At 39.2% G+C, this 25,266-nt stretch overlaps 1 protein-coding gene across 1 annotated transcript in view; it reads right to left on the bottom strand.

Annotated features, from left to right (window-relative positions):
• The window catches only part of RASGRF2 (Ras protein specific guanine nucleotide releasing factor 2), a 227,172-nt gene that overhangs the window by 101,391 nt on the left and 100,515 nt on the right, over positions 1 to 25,266 (bottom strand). The window contains 6 exon segments of the mRNA XM_060143218.1: positions 2,087 to 2,349; positions 2,880 to 3,137; positions 9,093 to 9,175; positions 19,734 to 19,870; positions 20,405 to 20,471; positions 21,639 to 21,799. Of these exon segments, the coding sequence (XP_059999201.1) occupies positions 2,087 to 2,349; positions 2,880 to 3,137; positions 9,093 to 9,175; positions 19,734 to 19,870; positions 20,405 to 20,471; positions 21,639 to 21,799 (969 nt within the window).

Below are 25,266 nucleotides of genomic sequence, written 5' to 3'. Positions count from 1 at the left end.
CCCTTATACTTATGTTTTGTCCACCTTCTCCAGGGAACTATATATAAGGGGCCTGGGAACCATCTTATTTACCATTATGGACCCTGTAGCACAGCAACCTGCACAGAGAAGGTGGTCACACAATGACTCCTGAACAGACCTTACTGTGTTCTCATCCCAGCCTCAGGGGCAATCAAACCAAAGCCTCAGTCACAAATGTCTGGCACTAAAATACTTATTCCTAAAGCTCCCCTAACTCAAAATAACATGAGAAACCAGACTTACCTCCAGATTTCCCCTCTCCTATTTAATACAACCCAATAAAGGAGGGGGAAAGAACTTTCCATATTCTGAGAAGTTCCTGTGTTTCCCAGGGCGCTCTGGCCCAGAGGGGAGGTTTGAGATAAGCCTCCCAAAGTCATTCCCACCTTGGAGATTCCCAAGCACTGGCCTGCATCAAACCCCAGATGCACCTGTCACCTTGTGCATCACCTCATTATTCCCAAGAAAAATCCATCCTGATTCTACTAAAGCTTGTTGTTCTAATGACTTTTTAATTATCTTCCCCCTTTCATCCTCCTGAGTTGCTAACGTGTCAATTTCAAGAATTTCTTGTTTAAATGGGTGCTCCTTTTGATGATGATAACCGCTCCAGTCAAAATTCCATTAAGTACTTCACTCAGAAAGCTTATTTAAGTGATCTGAGCTAGAAACTACACAGAATCTTGAAGCAGGTAGAAAAGCAGGGGTCTATGCTTCCATCTGGGTGATCCTCTTTAAAATCTGGACACTTTGTCTGACTTATTGCCCAATTTTTTATTATGTTATCAGTAAAGAAATCAGGTACTATATAGTAAAAAAAAAAAAAGCTGTTTGCTAACTTGGCCATGAAATCTTGTTTATTTTCATCACAGAAACACTGGATTATAAAAGAACAAGGATGACCTCCTCCAACCCCTATGTTGTACCAAGCTGAGGAGAGTAGGGAGATGTGCCACGGGAATCCTTGATTAGTCCCCTGAGAGCTTTGCCTGATTTATTCATTTAACAATTTACTACCTGCCAGGCACTGGCCAAGGCACTGACAGTACAGAGGTGAACAAGACAGACAAGGTTGCTGATCTCATGAGCTTATACAGGAAGACTGTCCAGGCAGAGGGATAAACAAGTGCAAAGGCCCTGAGGCAGAAATGACCCAGGTGTTTCTGAGACACAAAAAGGAAATCAATGTGACTGTAGCTTAGCCGATGAGGGAGCGTAGCAGGAGCAGGGGTTAAAGAGAGAGACAGCATCCAAGTCTCATAGGATCTGAAGGCCTTGGGAAGATAAATGTGCTTTATTCTAAGTGTGATAGGAAGTCATTAGAGAATCTAATCAGGAAACCAGATGATCTAATTCACATTTTTAAAAACCACTTCGGTTGTGTCATGGAAAATGAACACTGTCTCAGACTTAACTTTTCTCCCTATATCTCTGTTGTAATAGGGAGTGTTGCCTTGGAAACTAAACTGAAGAAGTCATCTTAATGACCTAGCTTCCAGGCTAGGTCGTCACATTAGCAGGGAAAGGCTGGAAGCAGTACAGGTGCTTAAGGTAGACACTGGAGGAGGAGAAGGCTCTGAGGCTCAACGTCATGGATGAGGACCATGGTAACCTATCTCTATGCCAAATATCATGCTATGCTCTTTAGCCAACCAGCCTTAATTCCACCAAGAACCTTCCAGTGATAACACTTTAGATGACACCATTCTTCCATAGACAACTGACTGTAATTAGCCTTTTATCATAGAAGGCGGCTAACCTAGCTCTCCTTCCACAAAGGCTAGAGGGAACTACAGGAATTTTTTCTAACTAGCCATTGTATTCATTCTACTTTCTATGCAGAAGTAGGAAAGTTGTAAAGAAAGGAAACTAGGGCTCCAGAAGGAATGGTGGGGAAACAGGGGGCCAGCAAATGCGGGGTATGGCAGCTGGATAATACCTCTTTGAATACTTCGTTTTAGCTTGTTACACAGATCCACGCGGGGGTTAACTACATGCTCTTCTACAGATCCTGGGCTTTGTTCTGGAGAAGAAAGGCCTCGGCTAAGATCCAGCGGTACTTTACCAGTGTGTGGTGGTGGGGATGCAGCAGGGCTGTGAGTGGTGGTGGGACTGCTGGACGCTGAGCAGGTGGTCAGGTCCAACGCTCCTATCCTTGAGTTCAAGGGAGAAGTCAAGGACAACTTTCTGGCCCTCACTGGGGAGGACGTTCTGGACACAGCCAGTGGTGGTGGGGAAGAGAATTTGCGACACAGGCGCGGGGATTTGCCATCCACCAAGTGTTCACCTCTGCTATTCTGGCTGGTAGCGAAAAACAATTCCAACGACCTAAAAATAAGAGCAAAAGCTATTAACAGGTTGTAGCCAAGTGAAAATGAGTCCCCTGATGTCATTCAAGAACACGCTCCCTACATTAAAAGGCCACAATATCATCATACTTCTGTTGCTGGATTCACCTTCATTTAAATGCTGCATGTATACTACACACTTGCCAAAGGAACACAGACAGTATTTAGGCGTAGTCTAATCCCCTGCTACTAAACTGCGGTCCAAAGACAAGTAACACTGGTAACGGGCTCCACTCCAGACCTACTGAATCAGGGCCTGCAATTTAACAAAAAAGGAGAAAGAAAAGCCCCAAACAATAGAGTTATCTTCCAAATATTCACAGAGCAAGCAAAGGCCACTTGGAAACTTCAACTGCTTCCCTCGGGAACTGTCTGTGACCTCGACTCCCCCGCTTCTACTGGCGGGGCCTGGCAAGTTCAAAGCCAAGCCAGTGCCCTGCAGAGCAGGGCTGCCCATCTGCACAGAGACCCAGGGACCAGGTGGGCCACACTTTCATCACAGGGTACTGCCGGGCCTACCTGACGGGGATAGAGGTGAAAGGCCTCTTGTATATGTCAGAAAGCTTCCCCAGCACCACGGCTGCCGTCGTGAAAATCCGATAGGTGTGCAGAAAGGTATTGAGGAAATCGATACTAAGAAACCGCAGGTCTGTCAGTCGCTCCAAGAGGCGCTCCACGCTGGCATAACGGATCTGGGGCACTTTGCAGGAGTTGAGTGTTTTACTGAAGCAAATGTCAGTGTCATCCTTGTGAAGACGGGCATCAGACCTACGCACAAGGCAGGAACATGAGGACAAAACCAGGGCGCGGCTGCCTCTCAGCCCCTGAGTATCTCAATATTTGTAAATATATACTCGTGTCTGGGCTTCCCCTTACATTTGATGAAAGATGTGATAGGACATATTACATACAACAAAGCAGGGCTGTAAAAACATCGAATGTGCGATTATAATTTAGGAAGTTCAGAATTAATTGTGGAGACGTTAATAATTCATTTCACTCTGTGAATTCCTTCTGCAGGGGAGGAAAAATAATTTTCTCTCCGCCCTCCTGAGTTGTTGGCTGAGACTCTGTGATAAAAGACAGATGAACAAGAGAAAAATAAACAAGTTTACATGGGAGATAACCAGGGGAAATTGAGAAACTCACAGAGGTGGCTTAGAACTCAGACTTAAATACCATCTTATAGGGAAAGGGAGGTGGGGGGGTATGTAGGCCTCTCAGGGGAGAGTAAATGATTTTTAGGAAAGATGAATGAACCCTTAGAATAGATGGAAGGTATGATAGTTTGTGACAGTTTGCCTGGGTGTGATGTCGACATCTAGTCTTTCCTGTGACTACTGTCAATCTTCCATGGTTGGTGAAACTCCTGGGAAGGGGATTTACGACAACTGAGTTCCTTTTGGAGAATCTGTCTTCAGGCAGATGAGAAGAATTCAGAAAAATCCTCTCTCTGCATTTGCTGTTTTTCAAGTACCTATAGCTCAACATAATCAATATGCCACAGTGGCATATTATAGGGTGGCATATTCTGCTACCCTTCACTTCTTTCTCTGGTTCAATCATGTTTTATTAGGAAATTAAAGCCAAAGCCCTATTTAGGAGGGGCACTGCTTATGCCCTCAAATCAGAATATCAGAAGTGTGGTTAAAAAGTAGCAGGTTGGGGCTTCCCTGGTGGCGCAGTGGTTGAGAGTCCGCCTGCCGATGCAGGGGACGCGGGTTCGTGCCCCGGTCCGGGAAGATCCCACCTGCCGCGGAGCGGCTGGGCCCGTGAGCCATGGCCGCTGAGCCTGCGCGTCCGGAGCCTGTGCTCCGCAGCGGGAGAGGCCACAACAGTGAGAGGCCCGCCTACCGCAAAAAAAAAAAAAAAAAAAAAGTAGCGGGTGACATTCTCCCCACAGAGGGGTGGGGAGGAAGAGGAGACCCAAATATCACTGCTGTTATCTGTGGTTATTTCTTTTCCTCGCTTCTAATTTTGTACATCTGTGCTTCCCCCTTTTTTCTTGATTAAACTAATAGATTATATTATTAGGTATTTTCCCTCTGGCACCAGCTCTTTGATTGATCAATTCTACTGTTTCTCTATATTTTAATTTATTAATCTCCATTCTTATCTTAGTTATTTCCTTCCTACACTTTCCTACAGTTGATTTTTGTCATTCTTTTTCTAACTTCTTGAATGTTAGAAAAAGAATGCTTAATCCATTTCATTCTTTCTGGCTGATAAATGCATTTAAGGCCAACCATTTTCTGATTACAATTTAATCCATAAATTGTGTGAAATGTTGTGTTTTCCTTACATTTTCAATATTCTGCAGTGTTAAAAATGTCTTCATAAAAAAAGTAATGGCTGTAATATAGGCAGTCAACTCTTCTAAAGATTTCCCCCGAACAGTGCCCACCTGCCCACCTGCAATGCTGGGCTTTTCTCATTCTCTAAAACCTCCCACCTGGCTCCTCCTCAACCCATCACCCTGAGGCCCTTGCACTGGAAGCCTGCGGCAGCCTCTCCAAGTGGACAGCAAACTGGAGGGAAGATTCACACGGCAGCCCTCGAGATCCTTGGCTGTGCGCAGAGCCCTCAGCCCATGGTGCACCTTTGTTAGAAAGGGCAAAAGAAGCCGGCATAGAGGCCAAGTTCATTAGATGAAAAGCTTGGAAGCTGAGGCTGAATCCAAGTGGGGCTCAAAGAAATGCATACCTTCGCTAAGACTGCCCGTAGCCTTCACATTCCCATCTGAGACCCCATGTCCCCCTTCATGGCAGCATGTCAGAACAGACAGTCAATGAAGTCCTGGATTTCACCACTTGATTAAAGGATACACTACAGGGCCAGTGATGTTCAGTGAGGCAGCTGCTTGCTAAGAATCAGCTGGCTTGTTGTGAGTGCCCTTAATTAGCCCTTTCAGCACTTCAAGGGATTTTAAGTTATATATTTATTTTCTTTGGGATAAAAAGAAATCAATAGCTTCCTTAGCTTGCTCTTGGAAACGTTCCACCCCAAAGTAAGCTCAGTGCAGACGGAAGGACTTCATTTGCAGGCTTGAAAGAGCATTTTAAATGAGTAGCTTACTTCTGGTGAGGAACTAAGGGTGGCCTGTTAGTTTTAGTCACATCACTGATCTCGAAAATACCTAAGTGCATCTTTTGAGATTCTTGAAAATAGCATGGCTCTTTTTTGCACTTAGTATGTGACCCTCAACCAACTTTACTTTTCTGGTTCTTAATCTTTCTCATTTGTGAAAAGACCTTAGAAACTTTTATGAACCAACCAGTCTGTCTAGAGGATGGCTAATCGAGGTAATCACTTTTTCTCCCACCATTTTCCCACCTAAAATCTCTATTTTCTAAGAAAACCGAGGGCAACTATTATTAAAAGAAAGCAAGCGTTAGCCTATATACATAAAGCATAAAACATCACTTAAAGGGATATAATCACCTAATAAATGTCATGATTTTGCATTCTATTCGTAGTTTTGAGCTTTGCATCTTTTTCTTTTTTTTTTGCATCTTTTGACTATAATTACTTTAACCAAACACTAGGGGAAGAAATATATTGTAGCCAACATGAAATTGAAACTGACTAATTGCACCACTGTCCTTCAAAGTTATTACTACAGTTTCATGTAAAGAAAAGAAATTAAATATTAGGAAATTATTTAATTTTCTTTTATTACACTGAACGAAATCTTAATTTCCTAAGGGACCCTCGAGAAGATACAATGCGTTACTTAAGCCTCCTATGATAATAACAACTCCCTTTTGGTAAACACTTAAAAAAGTAATTTTGAGACATCAAACCCCAATCACCTATTGTAATTAGTCAGTTTTAAAAGGAAGTGAGTGCCTGCAAGGTAATGCCATTAGGGTAGGATAATTTTTTCTTTTAACTCTGTAAAACATCTTTTTTTTTTTTCTCATTGCATGTAGCCAGAGAGATGTGCAAGGAGGCAAGAATACAGAATTTAGGGTAGACTAGTGCCATGGAGGAGACTATCAGAAGGAACAGAGATTGCAAAATCATCCTCTTTTCTCTGACTGAGGAGAACCAGGCTCAATGAAGCAGGGAAAAATAGAAGGAAGAAAGATATGAAATACATTAAACTCTGCCTTGGGAATATATCTAGTAGAGTACAGATGGGCATCCAAACATGTGTGGCTCCAATGGGAAATCCCTACAGCCCGTGATACAGGTTTCTGTCCTCCCAGGAGAGTGGTTCCAACTCATTGCAGTGACCCTCCCTGTGCACCCAAACGCAGGAAAGTCTTGGTCTGTACAGGAGGCAGTTATATCAATACAAATGAGATTGGACATGGGCATTAGTCAAACTGCCACCACAGAGGAAAGAAGATGCATTCCGGCGCCAGCCGTAACTTGGTCAGGCACAGAACTAAAGCTTTTTTCTGTACTAATTTTTAAAGTGAACAAAATGTATACATAGTGGGTGTGCAGCTGCCCGAAGGTTTAGGAGCTTATAACTTGGCCACCAAGTTATTATTTATTCTCATTCTAAAGCAGATTGGACTTTCATGGCTGTCTAAGCTTCATGAAAGTACTCTTAATAAGGAATTAAGATAATATATATTATTTTGTGAAATATTAAAATAAGAATACTATGATAGAAAACTAATAAGAAAACTAACCTGGTGATGTGAACTTAAAAATTAAGTCATAATTTGAAACTTTTGACTTAATATTCCATATTTGGTTTTAATTTTAGTATCGTACATTTTTAACTGACCTGTTTTTTTTAAAAACTATACTAAATTAAAAACCTAGAAAACTGAATGCTAAAGGAATCTTTGCCCAAGAGTTTTAAAATGACCCTACTCAAAATATTTTAAAATTTGACTAGCAATTTAAAACAGTATCATCCTTTTATATTTTTCTGTAGTAATTATGGCACTAGTATAATGTACTCTGCCTTCATCTGATACAATAATTAATAAGTTTTAAAGTTTATACCATTGGAATGATGCTAATTATAATTAATACCTATCAGAAGAGAAAAGTTGATGTTGTTTCTTTGTCTTAAACAGCTGAGACCTAAAAAAAGTCCACATAAAAAGGCATGGAAGACAAACATTTTCTTAGTTTCATGTAACTTTTTTGGAAAGATATAACAGGACTGCTTTTAAAAATATATTTTATGCTTAGAATTTGTACTGCAAATAACCAAAAAATGAGAGTAGGGAACAATTTGGTTAGCTTGAAAATCCTCCTAAAATAATTTTTGAATTTGGAAACAAAAAAGTATGTAGAGACAAAAGCATTAATATAGAGAGCTATGGCATGCAGTTTCTGATGTAACTTCTCATCTTAAAACTAGTTTCCTTAGTGATCATAATTAAATTATAGGATTTGCTTTTTTTTTGTTTCTATGTTTTGTTTTTTTCAGTGTTGATCACTTTCTTTTTTTTTTTTTTTAACATCTTCACTGGAGTATAATTGCTTTACAGTGTTGTGTAAGTTTCTGCTGTATAACAAAGTGAATCAGCTATACATATACATATATCCCCATATCCCCTCCCTCTTGCATCTCCCTCCCACAATCCCTATCCCACCCCTCTAGGTGGTCACAAAGCACCAAGCTGATCTCCCTGTGCTATGCAGCTGCTTCTCACTAGCTATCTATTTTACGTTTGGTAGTGTATATATGTCAATGCTACTCTCTCACTTCGTCCCAGCTTACCCTTCCCCCTCCCCGTGTCCTCAAGTCCATTCTCCAGGATTTGCTTTGTTAACAAAACATATAGAGAGCAGGATGGCAGGGCTGGGCAATAGCCTCTGGGACAAATCCATATACAGGCTGTGGGTAAATGGTACCATGGAAAAGTCAGTTAATTCATGTTGAGTGTCTTCAAAATCTAAATGTATCCCTACAACCAAATCTGACTAATATGATTCACACCCACTGAGAAGACAGCAAAAGAATCTGCCAAACTTTTGTCCACCCTCTGACCCATCTGGCTATCACAACTTTACCTATTGAACTTGAAATTTTTTAAAAACTTTTTATTTTATATTGGAGTATAGTTGATTAACGATGCTGTGACAGTTTCAGGTGCACAGCAAAGTGACCCAGCTACACATATACATGTATCCATTCTCCTTCAAACTCCCCTCCTACCTAGGTTGTTACATAATATAAAGCAGCTTACCCTGTGCTATATATGGTCCTTGTTGGCCATCCACTCTAAACACAGCAGTGTGTACATGTCTATCCCAAACTCCCAACCTCTCCCTTTCCCCCACCCTTCCCCCCTGGTAACCATAAATTAGTTCTCTAAGTCTGTGAGTCTGTTTCTGTTTTGTAAATAAGTTCATTTGTATCATTTCTCTTTAGGTTGCACACATAAGCGATACCATACCATAAGATATTTCTCTTTCTCTGTCTAACTTACTTCACTCAGTATGACAATCTCTAGGTCCATCCATTGAACCTGAAAATTTTGAAAGGTTTTTTGTACAGAGGAAGGCATCTAAACAGTATGAAAAACTATTTTTCTATGCTGTGAGTCAATAAACTATGAATCTGAAAAACCATTGTGATAGTCTTATTATTTATAATGGCATATCATGAATTATCAATCACATTACTGTCAAACATATTCAGAGTAGGAAGCAGAAGCCTACTGAAACAATATTTTATTCAGGGTTTTACATTCTCTACCAATTTGATCCTGATTAAAATGTAAGAGAAAGGATTATCACACTTACTTAATCATATGTGGCACAGAAACTTTGGAATTTTCTTCAAACACTATAGTCATTAAACCATTACACCGTATGTTGTCCACACACTGTGAAATTAAAAAATAGACAGTTAAAACCCATATGAAAACCTAGGCGGAGCATATCTTCCCAGAATTATTTATAATCACAAAACAATTCAGTTTCTCATTTGTGCACATATGCACACACGCGGGTGCACACACACACACAGGGAAACATTACCCATTGATGAACAGATTCAATATCCAAATACCAAAACTGTGCACCTGGCAAATGCCTGAGGATGGATATAAGGGCTACATTTTCCTAGAATGTGTTTCCCAAGGATTCTGAGCACAGTGTCACATCGGCACAATTCTCTGGCAGTCCCAGCACTACTTGAGAAGTTTACACCTCTAGTGAGGTATAAACTGCCTCTGCTATATTCATTCTCTGCCCTAGTGGGTGGTATGGGGCAGGCAGAGCAGAAATGGTGGCTTGCTTGGATGGAATTCATCTTCTCTCTCACTAGGAAGCTCTGTGCCTGCTTCTCGGTGCTTTTTGCCAATAAATTCGCACATTTTACTAGCTTCTCTAGCAGTTTCTACCGGCGCCGTGTTAGTTCAGTGAGGATGTATTGTATAATTTCTCCTGTTTCTGGTACACATAAAGCCCTGTTCATCTCCTTTCTCTTTTCCTTCAGGAAATTTTGCTAATTTTCTCTACCTTTTAAATTTATATCTATGCCTTATCAATTCAAAATTTCCCTTTGCAATTACTTTGGGTTAGAGAAGGATTTATTTTGAGATTTAAACAATCTTTAAAATCAGAAATTACTTTTAGTTACTAGGATACCATGTAGTACTTTACGACTGTAATTAAATGGTGTGAAGAAGCTGATTGCCAAGTGATTTCACAGAGCTCTTGAACTCAGGGTTTATCCTAAACCCCAATGTCTAATAAAAGAATGAATATGCATATAAGAAACTTTGGGTCACTGGCATCCCCTAACTATTGATCCCCTACTTAGCATATCAGCCATTTTCAGGCTTGTTTTTCCTTAAAATTTTGTTTCCTCATGTCTTATGCCGTTATTTCAGTGACCAGGTATAGAGGATCTCAACTTCTGGGAATAAAGTAGAATATTTTAAAGTTCCCCTCAATTCATTTCTTGAAGCACCTGGAATTTGGAGTTATCTTTTTATATGAATAATTATGGTTATCTAACTACAAATTAGGTTACATGTGAGTTTATACTATATCTTATTCCCATAGGTGGATTACAAAAATACATATAGTAAGACAAAGTCAAAATTAGTAAGAAAATTAGAGAGGATTTGGATAAAGGGTGGAAAATAATAAGATGAAGCCTGGGATCAATCCACCACATGTACTTTATGTTGAGAAGTCCCAAACACTTGCTATACATGGTCCTCAAAATTAGCTGAGCTACGGAACAGCCAGCTCAAAGGGTGCCACATGATGAACTACAAAATTCATGGTTTAATAGAAGCTCAATTCATCCTAGTCTGAGTCCAGAGGAAAATTATCTCATGGGTTCTCATAAAGAAAACACTGAATAATGTTGCGAACATTATCCTCAACAACATCCTTAAAGTAATCGCAGTTTTTACCAAACCATTTCTTATAAACTCCCTCAACACTGGATGAAGAGTACAGTTCCAGACTAACCACTCTGTGGTGGGCCCCAAAGAATGGGGGCCTGCCTTTGCTCGTCTGGTTCCAAGCACAGATTTCACTCTCTTCAGAAAAGGGTACGTATAGCCTGCTTTTCTTTAGGCTAAATAAATGCTGCTCCTCCTATCAGTTCTGAGCAGCAAGAAGTTGGACATGGTATTCTTCCATAAGTCCTGAAACTGCAATATCCTAAGTTAGTATCCAGTTGTATGGAGTCAATGTTTCCACCAGTGAGCCAGGCTACCAGTAGGTGGGGTATCCTCTTAGGCCTCAGAACAGCCACAGGACCTCAAAGGGAGAGCTCTCAGTCAAGGCTAGATGAAAAGAGACGCCAACGACTCCATTTCTAAGCATGAACAAACAGGGGAAAATGAAGAGATGAGGCTGGCTGGTGTGTGCGTTTATAATGGAGAAGACAGTAAGAGAGAGGGGGCCGGGGTTTGATCCCTGGTCAGGGAACTAAATCCCACATGCATGCTGCAACTAGGAGTTCTCATGCCACAACTAAGGAGCCCACCTGCTGCAACTAAGACCCGGCACAACAAAATAAATAAATATTTTTAAAAAGATGAATAAGATAAACTACTTTAAATTCACTTTCCTAATTCCAGTGGGAAAATGGATTAACATTATCCCTGTTGTTATCAAACTATGAGTGTGGGGTTTGGAGGAATGGGGGAAAAGATTGTATGGGGACAGATACTGCACGCAGACAGGGAAAGGAAGGAGGCGTTAAGTGATCCTTCACCCCAGTGACATTTCTAGCTATTCCTTAGACTTTTCACTCTCACTGTTTCTGAGCAGAATGAGGATGCCACTTGGGTAATCAACACAGGAAGTGGGAGGGCAGAGACGGTGTTTGGTAAGAATTGGGGCAAGTATATAGTGTTCCTTCAGTCTCCTTTAACAGTCTAAGCAATAATATAGTTACACAGACAACAGCCTTAGGATGACTTAGGGCTATAGTTTTCATGTTTCGATTTTCTATTTGGTTCTTTGATCAGCCTGGTCCTTTTTACACAGTGATCTATTCTTTTCTTTCCTTCCTTCTTCCTTTCCTCCCTTCCTCCCTTCCTTCCTTTCATAGCTTTATTATATTTTAAACATTCTTTTTCACAGTCTTTTCTAAGTTATCACTCTATTATCTGAAGTTCCAGCAGTGCTAATTATACTGCTCACTATGTCTTCTCTCGCTCTTGATAGATCATTTACTCACAAGATTTGTAATTTTTGATTTTGAGCACCTTGTCATGAGCCCTGAACTGTTGAGGTGTTGCTAATGCAGTGACTTTGTGTTTGCTTCTACCAAGCATTTTGGGTTAGCAACAGTCCAAATATTGTTTTTGCATTAATTTCTCAGTTTGGAATTTTCACACCATGTGAATACTGTAACTCTGAATTTCAAATCCACAGGCCAGAAACACATTTGTTTTTCTCAAAGGAGCTTTTTAAAAATTCAGAACCCAAGGGGCTTCCCTGGTGGCGCAGTGGTTAAGAATCCACCTGCCAATGCAGGGGACACAGGATAGAGCCCTGGTCCGGGAAGATCCCACATGCCGAGGAGCAACAAAACCCGTGCACCACAACTACTGAGCCCATGTGCCACAACTACTGAAGCCCACACGCCTAGAGCCTGTGCTCCACAACAAAACAAGCCACCGCAATGAGAAGCGCGCGCACCACAACGAAGAGGAGTAGCCCCTGCTCGCCATAACTAGAGAAAGCGCGTGTGCAGCAACGAAGACCCAAAGGCAGCCAAAAATTGATTAATTAATTAAAAGAAAATTCAGAACCCAAGTCAAAGACAAACTTCCTTATGTCTTTCCTGGCCTAATGGGTTTTTTGAGTTCTTATTTCATGGATGGGGCAGGCTTCCAGTGCCCAGGCTTCAAACAAGGGCTGCAAACAAGGATCTCAATTCCTTTAAGGGGCCCAAGGCTAACCCTCGCTCCTTTTGTTAATACCCCTCGGGCGTGGGACCAATATCCAAACTAAAATCATTCCCAAGTCTCTATGTCTTCAGTTTACATGCTGTCTACCCTGACTTTAAGTTCCCTTGTTATTTCTGGCAACTAGAGATTTCCCTTTATATCTGTAAATATCACCAATGTATTAAATTTTTTATTATACTGATTTTATGTATTAAACATTTCTTGTTTGTAGCTAGAAGGGATCTAAATCGATGCAGTCCTCCATACTGCCAGAATTGAAACTTGGGATAAGTGTTTTAGATCCAAAAGAGAAGATTTATGTGACCACTTTTGAACATCTTATTATCCAATGTCAGATCTCATTCATAAATCTTTCTGATTCATTGTGTTAAGCATTAAAATTATTTTCAACAGGAAGAAAAAGAAATTTTCACTTACACTTGTTTCAGGAGAAGAAAATGTACATCCAATCTGAACTACAGCTCAAAAGACCATGTAATAAGTCATATTTAAATGTACAAAAAGGTCTTTGATAACTGCCACACCTATCTGTTTGATGGATAAATATATATATATATATATATATATATATATATACACACATATACATACATATATATATAAAACATATTACGGTATATTTATAATAGAGGAGTGTTTTTTGGGTTTTTTTTAACATCTTTAATGGAGTATAATTGCTTTACAATGGTGTGCTATTTTCTGCTTTATAACTAGAGGAGTGGTTTTGAAATGGACTCATTTCTTGGAGGCTCCATAGACGGGCTTCAGTGACAGCAAGGGTGTGAACAAACAGGACTCCTGGGGGCTCTGGGTCCACCAATTCTACTTCAACCAGAGTATTTTGCTTTTATCTCACTTCCATTTGGCATTTTCAGTACTGCTACATTGAAGAAAGAGTTCTCTTCCAGAAAAAAGTTAAACTACAACAGAATTTATGTTTACGAATGTGTGTATGAATATATTTATATTGGAAGCCATGGTATATATTCACGATCATATAAGCACATATCTTGGTTGTGTTGGGGAGAAGAGACTGAGTCCTCGGAAAATGAATGCAGTTCATTCAGTTAAGAAGAAAGACATGAAAATAATCAGGATGTCATATATCTTTAAGGATGTACTGAATTTATGTAAATTACTATAAACCTTGAAATTAATAGGATATTAACAAAAGCAGATTCCTAGGTCATGGCTATTCTAGTTCAGTTTGTAATAATTCTGACCAGGGTGGAGCCTGGGAATATGTACACTCACAGAAGCCCCAGGTAATTTTTTTGATTTATTTTTTGTTTCTTGGGGTTTTTTTTGGCCGCACTGCACAGGTTGTGGGATCTTAGTTCCCCGACCAGGGATTGAACCTGTGTCCCTTGCAGTGGAAGTGCAGAGTCCTAACCACTGGACCACCAGGGAATTCCCTCCCGCAAGGTTTTTTGAGGGCCTTGCTTAAGGAAATAACTGGTCAAAGTCAGTGGTGTACTGTGTCACCATATTTTTTTTTTACCTTCCTAATACTTCTAAGTAGTAGGAAGAACAGTAAATTCAATTTCTCTTTTAATTTCACCTTTTTATATTAAAGTAAAAAATTCCCTATTGATTCCAGAGAAGTTATTTTAAGGGAAGAAGCATGTCAGTGTGCTACAAATTTGCCTGTATTTTGACACATCTGCCCAAACCAAGAAGCTCAGAGGTGAATTTTAATTCTGCATTTTAGTTGGTACCCATAATTATAGAAAAATCTGTTTAATACACCATTATGTATGACAGTAAGACATGCACAAATGAAGGCACTATATTGAAATGAATGGTCAAATCTTCAGCCTCAAATTTTTCCCTATAAATAGATGAAAAAGGGAAGAATTACTGGTCAAGACCATTAACCACTTGCACATTTTGTTGGAGGCACCAACGGTTAATTATGACCTTGCTGGTGGAACTAAAATTATAATTAAGCGTTCAAGCCATTGTTACTTCTAAAGATTACAGCTTCAGAGAGAGAGGCCTGACAAAGCTAAACATTTTAATTTTTGTATAGAGTTCTCTATGTGAAACTGGGATTATATCAATAGTCAGGCACCACTTTGTTATCTCAAATAAGAACTACACGTGATTAGTAGAACATGGTACAACAGTTTAGCAAGGTGGTATCGAATCAAGCCAGGAAAAATTAAAATTTTGCAAAACAAAGAGTGACAAAAATAAATAGACAAAATAATGGAGAACATAGTCATAATTTGGATTGAAAGAAAAAGCTCATTTCCCTAGTCTGTAAGGATAGCTCCAATGGATAAATGTCCATTTGGTATAAAAAGACAAGAAACAGTGGAAAATGTTAGTCTCACTGATAATTACAGAAATGTAAATTAAAACCACTAGAAAGCAATATCACTTTTCCATTAAATAGGAAAATGTGACAAATGTGACAAAACTCAACGTTGGCAGGACTTAGAAGAAAGTTGCATAGATACCTTGCTGATGATGTTGTGAAATGATGAGTTACATATTCCTTGGAGTGTTTGGGCAGTCTGTCGAGTCATGTATCATGAAATCATGAAAGTGATCAGGCCCCCTGTACCAGCCTTACCGGCTGTGGGTAAGATACACCACCAAGGGACCTTTAAAAGGTTCGGAGAAACTCCCTGTGCAAAGATGGTTAGCACCACATCATATATTAATGCTGAAACTTGGAAACTGCCTGAATGCCTAATTACTCAGAAAGAGCTAGAAAAGTGGTAAGTTAACATGATAGAATATATTAGAAGACACCAATATGAAGAATTCACAGGAATATAAAAAGATGTAAAAAGCAAAAAATGATGCATATACACACCTAGAGCCAAACTGTTAAATTATTTCTCTACAGCAGGATTGTGAGGGTTTTAGAGGTGGAAACATTTGATTTTCAGAACAGGGTTTCTCGAATTTAATTGCACAAAAATGATCTGTGGAGCTTGTTAAACCTGGGGGGTTTCTGGAATGTGGTTTCAGGAATCTGTATTAAAAAAAAAACCTTTGGACCTGCTGCATAAAAAAATAAATAAAATTCAAAAAAAAAAAGGAAAAAACCTTCCAGTAATTATCTGTGGAAGACACTTTGATAAACATTTACTTAGTGATATAGGTGCTGGGAGTCTTTCTGGTTTCCTTTTTGTGTCCATATCTTTACATATACATGATAAAATATTAAAAAGTACATTTTCAAGCATTCTGTAGACTCATCTTAATAATGAATATGTCCAGAGGCATACTTGGAATACTGACAAATTCCATCAACGTGTGTATAGCACATAATTTTCCCCATAAGATGAAAATGCTTTAAGCAGAGAACAAAGCCTGGCTGAGATGCAGGCTGCTGGGCAGTAGGCTAGGCTCAATCAATAGTGAAGCACTCTGTCTCTACCACTCACCATTCAAACCCTGAGTTGGGAAAATCACTAAGCATCTCAGAACACTCACTACCATACTCAGCTTTCAGTAGTAGCTGACATAATCACTCCCCACTCCCTGATACATTTTCTTCACTTGACTTACAGGACACCAAGTCCTCTTGGCTATCCTCCAATTGCTCTGCTGATTCCTTCTCTTCTTTGTTGTTCTCCATGACTCCTCACCCAGTCCATGGCCCTCTTCTCAGTCTATCTACATCTACTCTCTGGGTGATCTCAACAGGCCTTAAATACCATCTAAATGGCGTAGAGTCTCCCACCTGGACCTCCCTCCAAGCGCTTAACATCTATATCCCACTGCTTACTTAACAACTCCACTTAAATTACTTCCTCTTTTTCTCTTTTCCCTCTTGCACATTCCCCTTCAGCCACACTAGTCTTCATGCTATTACTCAAAATATGCAGTGTCCTCCTACTCTAGAGTCTTTGCAGTGGCTGTTGCCTCTGCACTGCCAAGGGAACGACTTTCCCTTCATTACAATATCAACACGGTATTTCCATCACTTATTGCAGTCTTTGTTTAGATGTCTTCTTCAAAATAAGATGCTCACCTTTTAAAAAACTGTACCAACCCCCATCTACCTCCAGTAGCCCAATCCTTCTTACCCTGGCCTATCACCCTCTGGCATAAAATATTATATACTTACTTATTATGTATACTGCTATTTTCAGTTTTCCCCACACTAGAATGTAAGCTACAAAAGGTCAGGGAATTTTTTGTTGCTGTTGCCTCCTGTCCATGATATATCACAAGTGCCTAAATAGTTAGTGGCACTGGTACTTTATTTAACCAAAATATATTTATTGAATGGCTGAAATCATAAGTGTCAAAGACACACGATATCAAAGCTCTATGGAACACAGTAATTTCATGTAATGATATCATCGTCCCTCAGAAAGATACAATTTTCTGTTGTTTCCTTCTCCAGTTCAATTGTACATATAATCAGCTTAATATATTAGTCATAGAAACTTGGAGAAACAGGAAGAAGTTGTATACTCAACTCAAGATGTAGACTAAGTAGAGAGAATCACTTGGAGGCTTCTGGGAAGCAAAGTATTGGATCCTTTCTTTAAAGGACCAGGCATAGAATCATTCATGCACCCCATGGGTCTTTCTCTCTTAGCAATGCCTCACCAGGCCCCCTAAGGAAGATCACTTAGTGCTTTTATCAACTCTGTATCTTAGGAGCCCCAGTTACATCATAAGGTAGAAGCTATAAGCAGCTGGAAAAACATCTTTGCCTACACTCCAATTCTCCCTATTTTTCCTACTCATCTTGGCTCCACAACACATACAAAATTTTGTTGCATTAAGTTGTCTACTTCCCTTTCTTCCCTACTAGCCTGTCTATCTCCTTGAGAGCAGGGACCGTTGCCATATCCCTGGTACCTACACAGTACCTGGCAGCACATGGTGATTGCTCAATTAACGTGCATAGAATCAATGGCTGATTCAGAGTCTCATCAGGTAAAAGGTGTACTACAGAGACTTAATTAAAGTATTAATTCATACAGCATAGAGCTAATGAAAGTATTAATAAATCACCACAAGGATGTAATTATGTAAATACACAAGAGCCCATATTTTCATTCCTTTGTTAACCAGAAAAGCAGCAACTTCACTTCAGCTATTTATTCATCATCAAAAGAGTCCTGGGAGAAAAGAAGTAAAAATCCAGAATTCCAGTAGAGGATATTTAGAGTGCTAATAAAAGACCTAGATTAGGTTTGAGTCCTGACTCAACACAGTTGTGTATTTGGACAAATGCTTATTAACCTCCCAAACCTCAGGTTTCTCACCTGTGAAATGGGACTACTATTTCTGTTAGCCTTCAGAATACTACCGTAAGGGTCAAATGAGACTGTAAAATTTCTTTGACACACAAAAATAATTATTTTGTCCATTCATTTTCTTTCTATTTCCCCTCAGTTTTCAGTCACTCTGAAAAAAATTAAGTATCTGAAGAACTATGATATAGTTTCTATTTATACCTAAGTCTTATACAGTAAGTTCCCTACACATGAGCCTTCAAGTTTTGAACTTCCAAAGATGCTAACATGTGTTCGCATGTCCAATCACGTAAGTTAGTTCATGTGTCTGGCATACATTGTCACGTGCGTGCATCCTGTACAAGTGGTTGTGCTTTTGTGTACTTTACTGTGCAGTGCTATACAGAGTACAGTAGTACAGTATCTTATTGCAAGCCCAGGATATCCGGAAGCAAGTGCAAAAGTAGCAGTGATGTAGCTGGTATGCTAAGAACAGCCAGCTGTTGTACTGTACTACACTACTTTTCAAGATAATGTATTGTAAGATTAAAAATGTTTTCTTTAATTTTTGTTTGTTTTTTTATGTATTATTTGTGTGTAAAAGTATTATAAACCTATTACAGTACAGTACTATATAGTCAATTGTGTCAGTTGGGTACCTAGGCTAACTTTGTTGGACTTATGAACAAATTGGACTTATGAATGCACTCCTGGAACAGAACTAGTTTGTATGTAGGGGACTTACTCTATATAAGTACTATGAGCTCTTCGGAAAAGGAAGACAATGGGATCTATAGCATATGCCTTTCCTGTTTGCCCCAATCTTCCTTGAGTTAACAACTTTGAAGATAATAATCAAGCTTTCTTTTAATATTTTCCTTACACAGCTTCCCTTTTCACCTAGATTGGTTAATTCCTTACACAGCTTCCCTTTTCACCTAGATTGGTTAATTGGATTGAAGAATGCCCAAGTCCAATCATCACTAGTTTTGACATTCTTTCAAATGCTGAATAAATGAAGCAATTCCCTAACTGGGCATTGCTGATCAAGGAAAGGTAAGCAAATCTGTTCCCTAATTTTTTCTATATAAAATACAGGAGCTCATTTGCAGGCTTCATACTACAGACAGTATCTCTTCTTTGATTTGATTCCATAGTCCTTGTTAGCCTTTTCTGAATCTCTCACCATCTTCCTACCTCAGTAACAAATAAGAAAAAAAAAAAAATCTAGTGAGGTCACTGGAGAATTTATTACTCACAGGGCAATTTTAACACTGTCCAACACAAGTGACTACATTATCAGCTTGTAAAAAAGTGCCCAGGACACAAAATGCAATAACTACATTTCAAGTAAATTTTAAACAAACAACAACCACAAATGATTTAATACATGAAGACATACAGTGGTACTGGTAGTGACCACAGCAACCAGATATAATTTTCTTTTTTTTTTTTTTTTTATTTTATTTTTTTTGCGGCACGTGGGCCTCTCACTGTTGCGGCCTCTCCCGTTGCGGAGCACAGGCTCCGGACGCGCAGGCTCAGCGGCCATGGCTCACGGGCACAGCCGCTCCGCGGCATGTGGGATCCTCCCGGACCGGGGCACGAACCCATGTTCCCTGCCTTGGCAGGCAGACTCTCAACCACTGCGCCACCAGAGAAGCCCCAGATATAATTTTCTAATAAAAATAAATTGACTCTAAAACTCCTTCCCAAAAGTTTATGTTGTAAAATTTAAAACAAAAACAAAACCCAACTTAGGGCCAAAGCCACTTGCTTACCTGACTGATGTCACTTGTCCAGGCAGCTTTCTCCTGGCGTGAAGGTGCTAACAAGACCACAGTGAAAGGGGCAGCGTCAGGAGGCTCCACCACTATTTTAAAATCCAGGTGTCCAAACACTTGCCCAGAACCTTTGGCTTCAACACATGTAAACCAAACAATTAGATGTGAACACAAAAATATGAGTGATAGTTGCTTTCACATGGTTCTAGTAATACAATCAATGTGCATTTAAGTCCAGAATCTCATTTCAGCAATATGGTGCTTCTTGGGCCTGGGGAAGGCTTTGTTAAGCTCGTAAGCAGATGAAGAAACTGAGATCAGTAGGTTACTCAGGACTAGGATCCTGCTTTCCTTCTCATTTCATGTTTTTATTTTTTTTTTAATTTCCATAATTTACGGAATTCCAACACACTAATTCAATCTCTTTCTTTTCTGCCACTGCAGTCACTATCAAGAGACAAATTCAGTAAAATGTGAATTCCCAAAGATGGTTTAACCAGGTCACAGGTTAAATGGCTCAACAGAATTTTTCATATATAAATGAATTCAGGGAGTTTATTCTTAACATCTTTCCTGCTTCCTTAAGCAGCTCTTCTTAGCTATGAATGAATAAAAACCATAGGACTATTTAATTCTAATATAATTCTAAGTGACAGTATGTGACTTACAGTCATCATCGCTTGTATCGGGCTCCTCAACCAATGTACATTCTATTAGAGAGAGAACTCCACCTGTCTGGAAACAGACCAATTTTTCATTAAGAGGCTAAGAGTCTTTCACAGGTTGGGAACCTGTGATTTGCAAACCTTACATTCAAACTACCACAAAAGAAAATAGCAATTGTACTTCATAAATAATTTTTCATAGAGTTCAAAATTAAACTTAGATGTGTAAAAGTAATTGAATTCATTGAACTTCATGTTCTTCCCCACATCCGACTCTCACTCCCGATGTTTATAAAATTTAGCAAGTCAGTCTATGGGAGACTATATGGCACCTCAGGGGCCCTGTAGAGTGAATGCAGCTCAGCAAAGGGCAGAACTCTCCAACCAGGAAGTGATTTAAGCAGTAGGAAACCTTGGTTGTGATGTTGGATAATATTTTCAGGCACTAATAACAGAAGGTACAGATAGGCAGACTTTTGTTAAGAGCCAGCTAGTAAAGCTTTTAGGCTTTGCAAGCCATGTGATCTCTATCGCAACTGCTCAAATCTGCTGTTCTAAAAAAGTATGAGAACAGCCAGGGACAATATGTAAGGAAATGAGTATGGCTGTGTTCCAATAAAACTTTACTATCAAAAACAGGCAACAAGCTGCGGGCCATAGTTTGCTCACTCCTGGTACTGAGCAAGATAAAGGAGCATTTAGTAAATATTATATAATCAGTACACTGCAGTAATTTGACAAGATTTTTGCAGCTCAGTAGTCACCAACTAGTAATTTTGTCCAGGTTATGATTTTTTTTTTTTTTTTTTTTTTTGTGATACGCGGGCCTCTCACTGTTGTGGCCTCTCCCGTTGCGGAGCACAGGCTCCGGACGCGCAGGCTCAGCGGCCATGGCTCACGGGCCCAGCCGCTCCACGGCATGTGGGATCTTCCCGGACCAGGGCACGAACCCGCGTCCCCTGCATCCGCAGGCGGACTCTCAACCACTGCGCCACCAGGGAAGCCCCAGGTTATGATTTTAATTGCTCTTCTTTATGGCAATGCACACTTACATTTCTACTACTTTGGATCCAACTGACAACAAAGTAAGTGTCAGGATTGGTAACTGTATATTACCTCACCATGAAATCTGACAATCTATTTTATGATAGCAGGCATAGGAAAGTCATAATTAAGTTAACCTCAATGCCTCTTAAGTGCATGGAACATAAATGGAATAGTCATATAAAACCAGTACCTTGAGCAGATGTAGCTTTCCTCCTGAACTTCTTGTACAAATTAAAAAGTGTTTTGTAAACAAGAAGCATTGTCTTTCTCCTTCCTTTTTCAAAGACAATGAACCCAGGCGAACTTTACTAAGTTTCCCCCTCTCAACGGAAGGTACTTGAATAAGAGAACCTGGTGATCACAAAAGTGAAGAACACACAGTAATTAAAATTCTGTCAAGTGAGAGCTGTTCCTGATGTAAAAACACTAGGGCCTGTTTCCCAAGATACCAAGGATTTATTTGATGCACCATTGGAACAAGTAAATCCCCTGCACTCTGAGCAGAAGAAACGATGCATTACATTTTAAGGGTTGCACTAATTCCTACTATTTTTGTAAAACACTTTAGACTTGATTATCTATAAGCTGGAAAATAAGTTTAAAAGAAAGCCAAATTGAATTCAAAGAATGAGGCACTTCTGCCATCTGTCCTTCATAATCTGATCTCAATCAATTTATTTACATAAGAAAAAGGTACATATTATATAATTAGAGTAATAAAAAACATAATAAAAAGCAAATCAAATTTAATTTTCCTGGAGCACTGAAGGTAGATACATAGCATTAATACAGTTTACTTTGTATTTTAAAAATAGAATGTACAATACATGTACATTATAAAAATACACAAATCATACAATTCAATGCAATTTAGTTAAGGACTATTTTTAAAGGGCAGTCATTTCAGGTTACGTTTAAATGATATGTGATAAAAATTTTCTGTGGAATCTAAATGGAAAAGAAACCACATAAATTCTATACCCAGAACATTCCTGTGAGCAAAACTGTCTTCCATTCAATGCGAGAAGCTATGCATAGACTTTATATAGTTTCACCCTAATAATGACTGCCTGCTCCCCAGAAGAGAAAATTCTAATCTAAGTTAAATATCAAACCAAAAAGTACTACAAAAGATGCTAGCAAATACCTTGCCTCTGACTTCTGAAATGCCCTGAGCCAGTAATATTTCTACTATTTGTTTAATCCACCACCTACCCCAAATGCAGCCTGACGAAGGCTCCTTTCAGCCTCATAAGAACTATTAAATGACTATTTATCACTTAAATATTAACAGTGGTCATCACTAAGAGATAAGATTGCGGGCAACTTTATTTTCCTCTTCATACATTTCCTGGGTTTCCCGATTTTGTTGTTGTTGTTGCTTGTTTTAGAATAGTAAAACTATGATTATGGGTCACAAAATGTTTACACTAACATATGAATATTCCAAACAGCATCTACTTTTACAGAGATCTAAAGATGTGCTGGGGGTAGAGAACCCAAGTTTCTATGGATTCCCTGCATTCCATCTATTCAGATGAGTGTTTAGGTGGGGCTGCTTGACAAAGGCAGAATTGCTGAGGCAGTCCTGGGGGAGGGTGTGGGACTGGGGAATGAGGGCGGGAGAAGGCTTGGTTCCAGTGAAAGGAATGGGCAAGAAGGAGGAGAGGTAAGTGGGAGCAAACTGGCAGAGAGCACAGGCAGCATGTAATTAAATATGAAGAATAACGGAGCAATGAGAAAAGCACATGGCAGAATGCTTAGAGGAGTAGATGGGCAAGTAACAGCAGCAGAAGGATTGTATTCATTAGACCCATGGATGAAACCGAAGCCACAGGAGATCTTTCAGAGGACCTGGGTCATCCCCACCAGGAGATGGCAGTGGATTCAGCAGCATAACAACTGAAAGTCAGAAAGGGAATGGATGGGAAAAGACAGTAAGTTCTAGCTTTGCCATGGGCGGTCGTGAGTCATCCAGGCAGATAGGTTAGGGCAGAGCGGAAGACTGCAGCATAGACAGGTGGACAAGCGGGTTTGAGAGTCATTTTCAGAAGGGATATAATCAAGGCTATGAAAACTGGATAATAATGTGTTCACTGGTAAATGCTTCTAGCATTTAATGATTTTGTAAATCAGAAATTATAGAGTACACTGTTAACTCATGTATTAATCATTACCGTGAATTTTAACTTTGAGGTAAAAAATAACCAATGTTTCCTTGGCAACTATACACTAATATGCTTAATCTATAACTGCTTATCTCATATCCAAATAGGAGACTGTGTGCATTAGGTATGTACAGAAGTCTATACATCTGAATTAAAAGTGAGCAATTTCAACACTGGTTTATAAAATAAGCTTGTTGAAAAATAAGTTAAGTGGATCTTTTTTTCACATTTTACCTTATGTTTGACATGATGCTTCAACACAACTATGAGACCTGAGGATTCTTTTCTAGTTAATACAAATTAGAGAACTCATAGTCTTGAATCAGTAATTCCTCAGTATCAGACCATTGCTGTGATACGATATTTTGCATCACCATCATAATCAGTCTATCTAATAATTGGGGTCAACTTACCAAAACACTTCTGTTTTTCAATCACTAAATTCCCATAGCATGGCATTCAAGATTGGCTAATGCCCTTAATCTTAATTCCACTCAGTAGTGTAAAAGAATGAACAACAATTTCCAGGTTATTGGATTAGGCGTTTGAGACGGTATAACTATTTCTAGACCCCACGTTACAATTTCAAAAGACACTGGTACACTGAAAGTACATGATTTTGAGTCTGGGAATGATTAAAGTACCACAGAGGTTCATGTCTCATTCTCAATGCATTTAGCTCTAAATTCGGTCACCTTTATTTAATTTTCCTGATTCACATTTCCACCAAACAACAATGACTAAGTATAATGGATTTTGCACAAAATGTCAACTTAAAGTGCCTTTATCTTCTAATAAATATTCATATATATTTCATGTTACTGAAAATAGACACCAAAATTCCAAAATTTAGATCTTGGTTTTTAAGGTTTATGTCATAATCTCACAGACACTAGCCTAGATGCATTTATGAACATTTAATCTTCACAACACGCTAAAAGACAGCTACTACTATTAACCCCAACTTAAAGGGAGGAAACTGAGGCAAAGAGAGGTTAAGTAAATTGCCCAATATCACATAGCAAGGAAGTGGAGGAGACAGGATTTGACCTCCATGACGCGGCTACATGTCTACCTATTATTGCCGCAGACACTTTTGCTCAAGAAACTTTGAAAAAGATTTGGAAAATAAATGACAGTGTCAGACCACCGCTATGATATAGTCCTTTGCATCGTACTCATCAACCATCTAGTAATTGGAATCAATTTACAATAAAACCGGTTTTTTCAACCACTAAATTCCTACAGATTGACATTCAAGGTTGGCCATCACACCTATTCGGAGGAGGCCTTTCAGATGACCTTATTTTTTCTAGTAAGAATAAAAATTCATTTGAGATTGAAACCACACACATATTTGTACATAAGCATTTGCACACGCACTCACGCATTGAAAAACAGACCATATATCAACCCTAAAAGTAAACAATGCAAATATTAGTATACAATTAGAGATAAACTATAGTCCATTTCATAGAAAATAGAATCTCTCAAAGTTAAAAAACTTTTTAAAAAACCCACTTCAACGAGTTTTAAAGCCTATTAAAGGTATTTAGTAAAAGTAATAATAGGAGCAACCAAAGCAAAATAATGCAAACTTTCCAAATTGTCCGTAATTGGATTACTTTCTACTTTCCGATTAAGGTTTGA

Source organism: Lagenorhynchus albirostris, chromosome 3, assembly GCF_949774975.1.
Source record: "Lagenorhynchus albirostris chromosome 3, mLagAlb1.1, whole genome shotgun sequence".
Lineage (NCBI taxonomy): Eukaryota > Metazoa > Chordata > Mammalia > Artiodactyla > Delphinidae > Lagenorhynchus > Lagenorhynchus albirostris.
The sequence above is the reverse complement of the archived record's forward strand: the minus strand, read 5'-3'. Positions and strand labels throughout refer to the sequence as shown.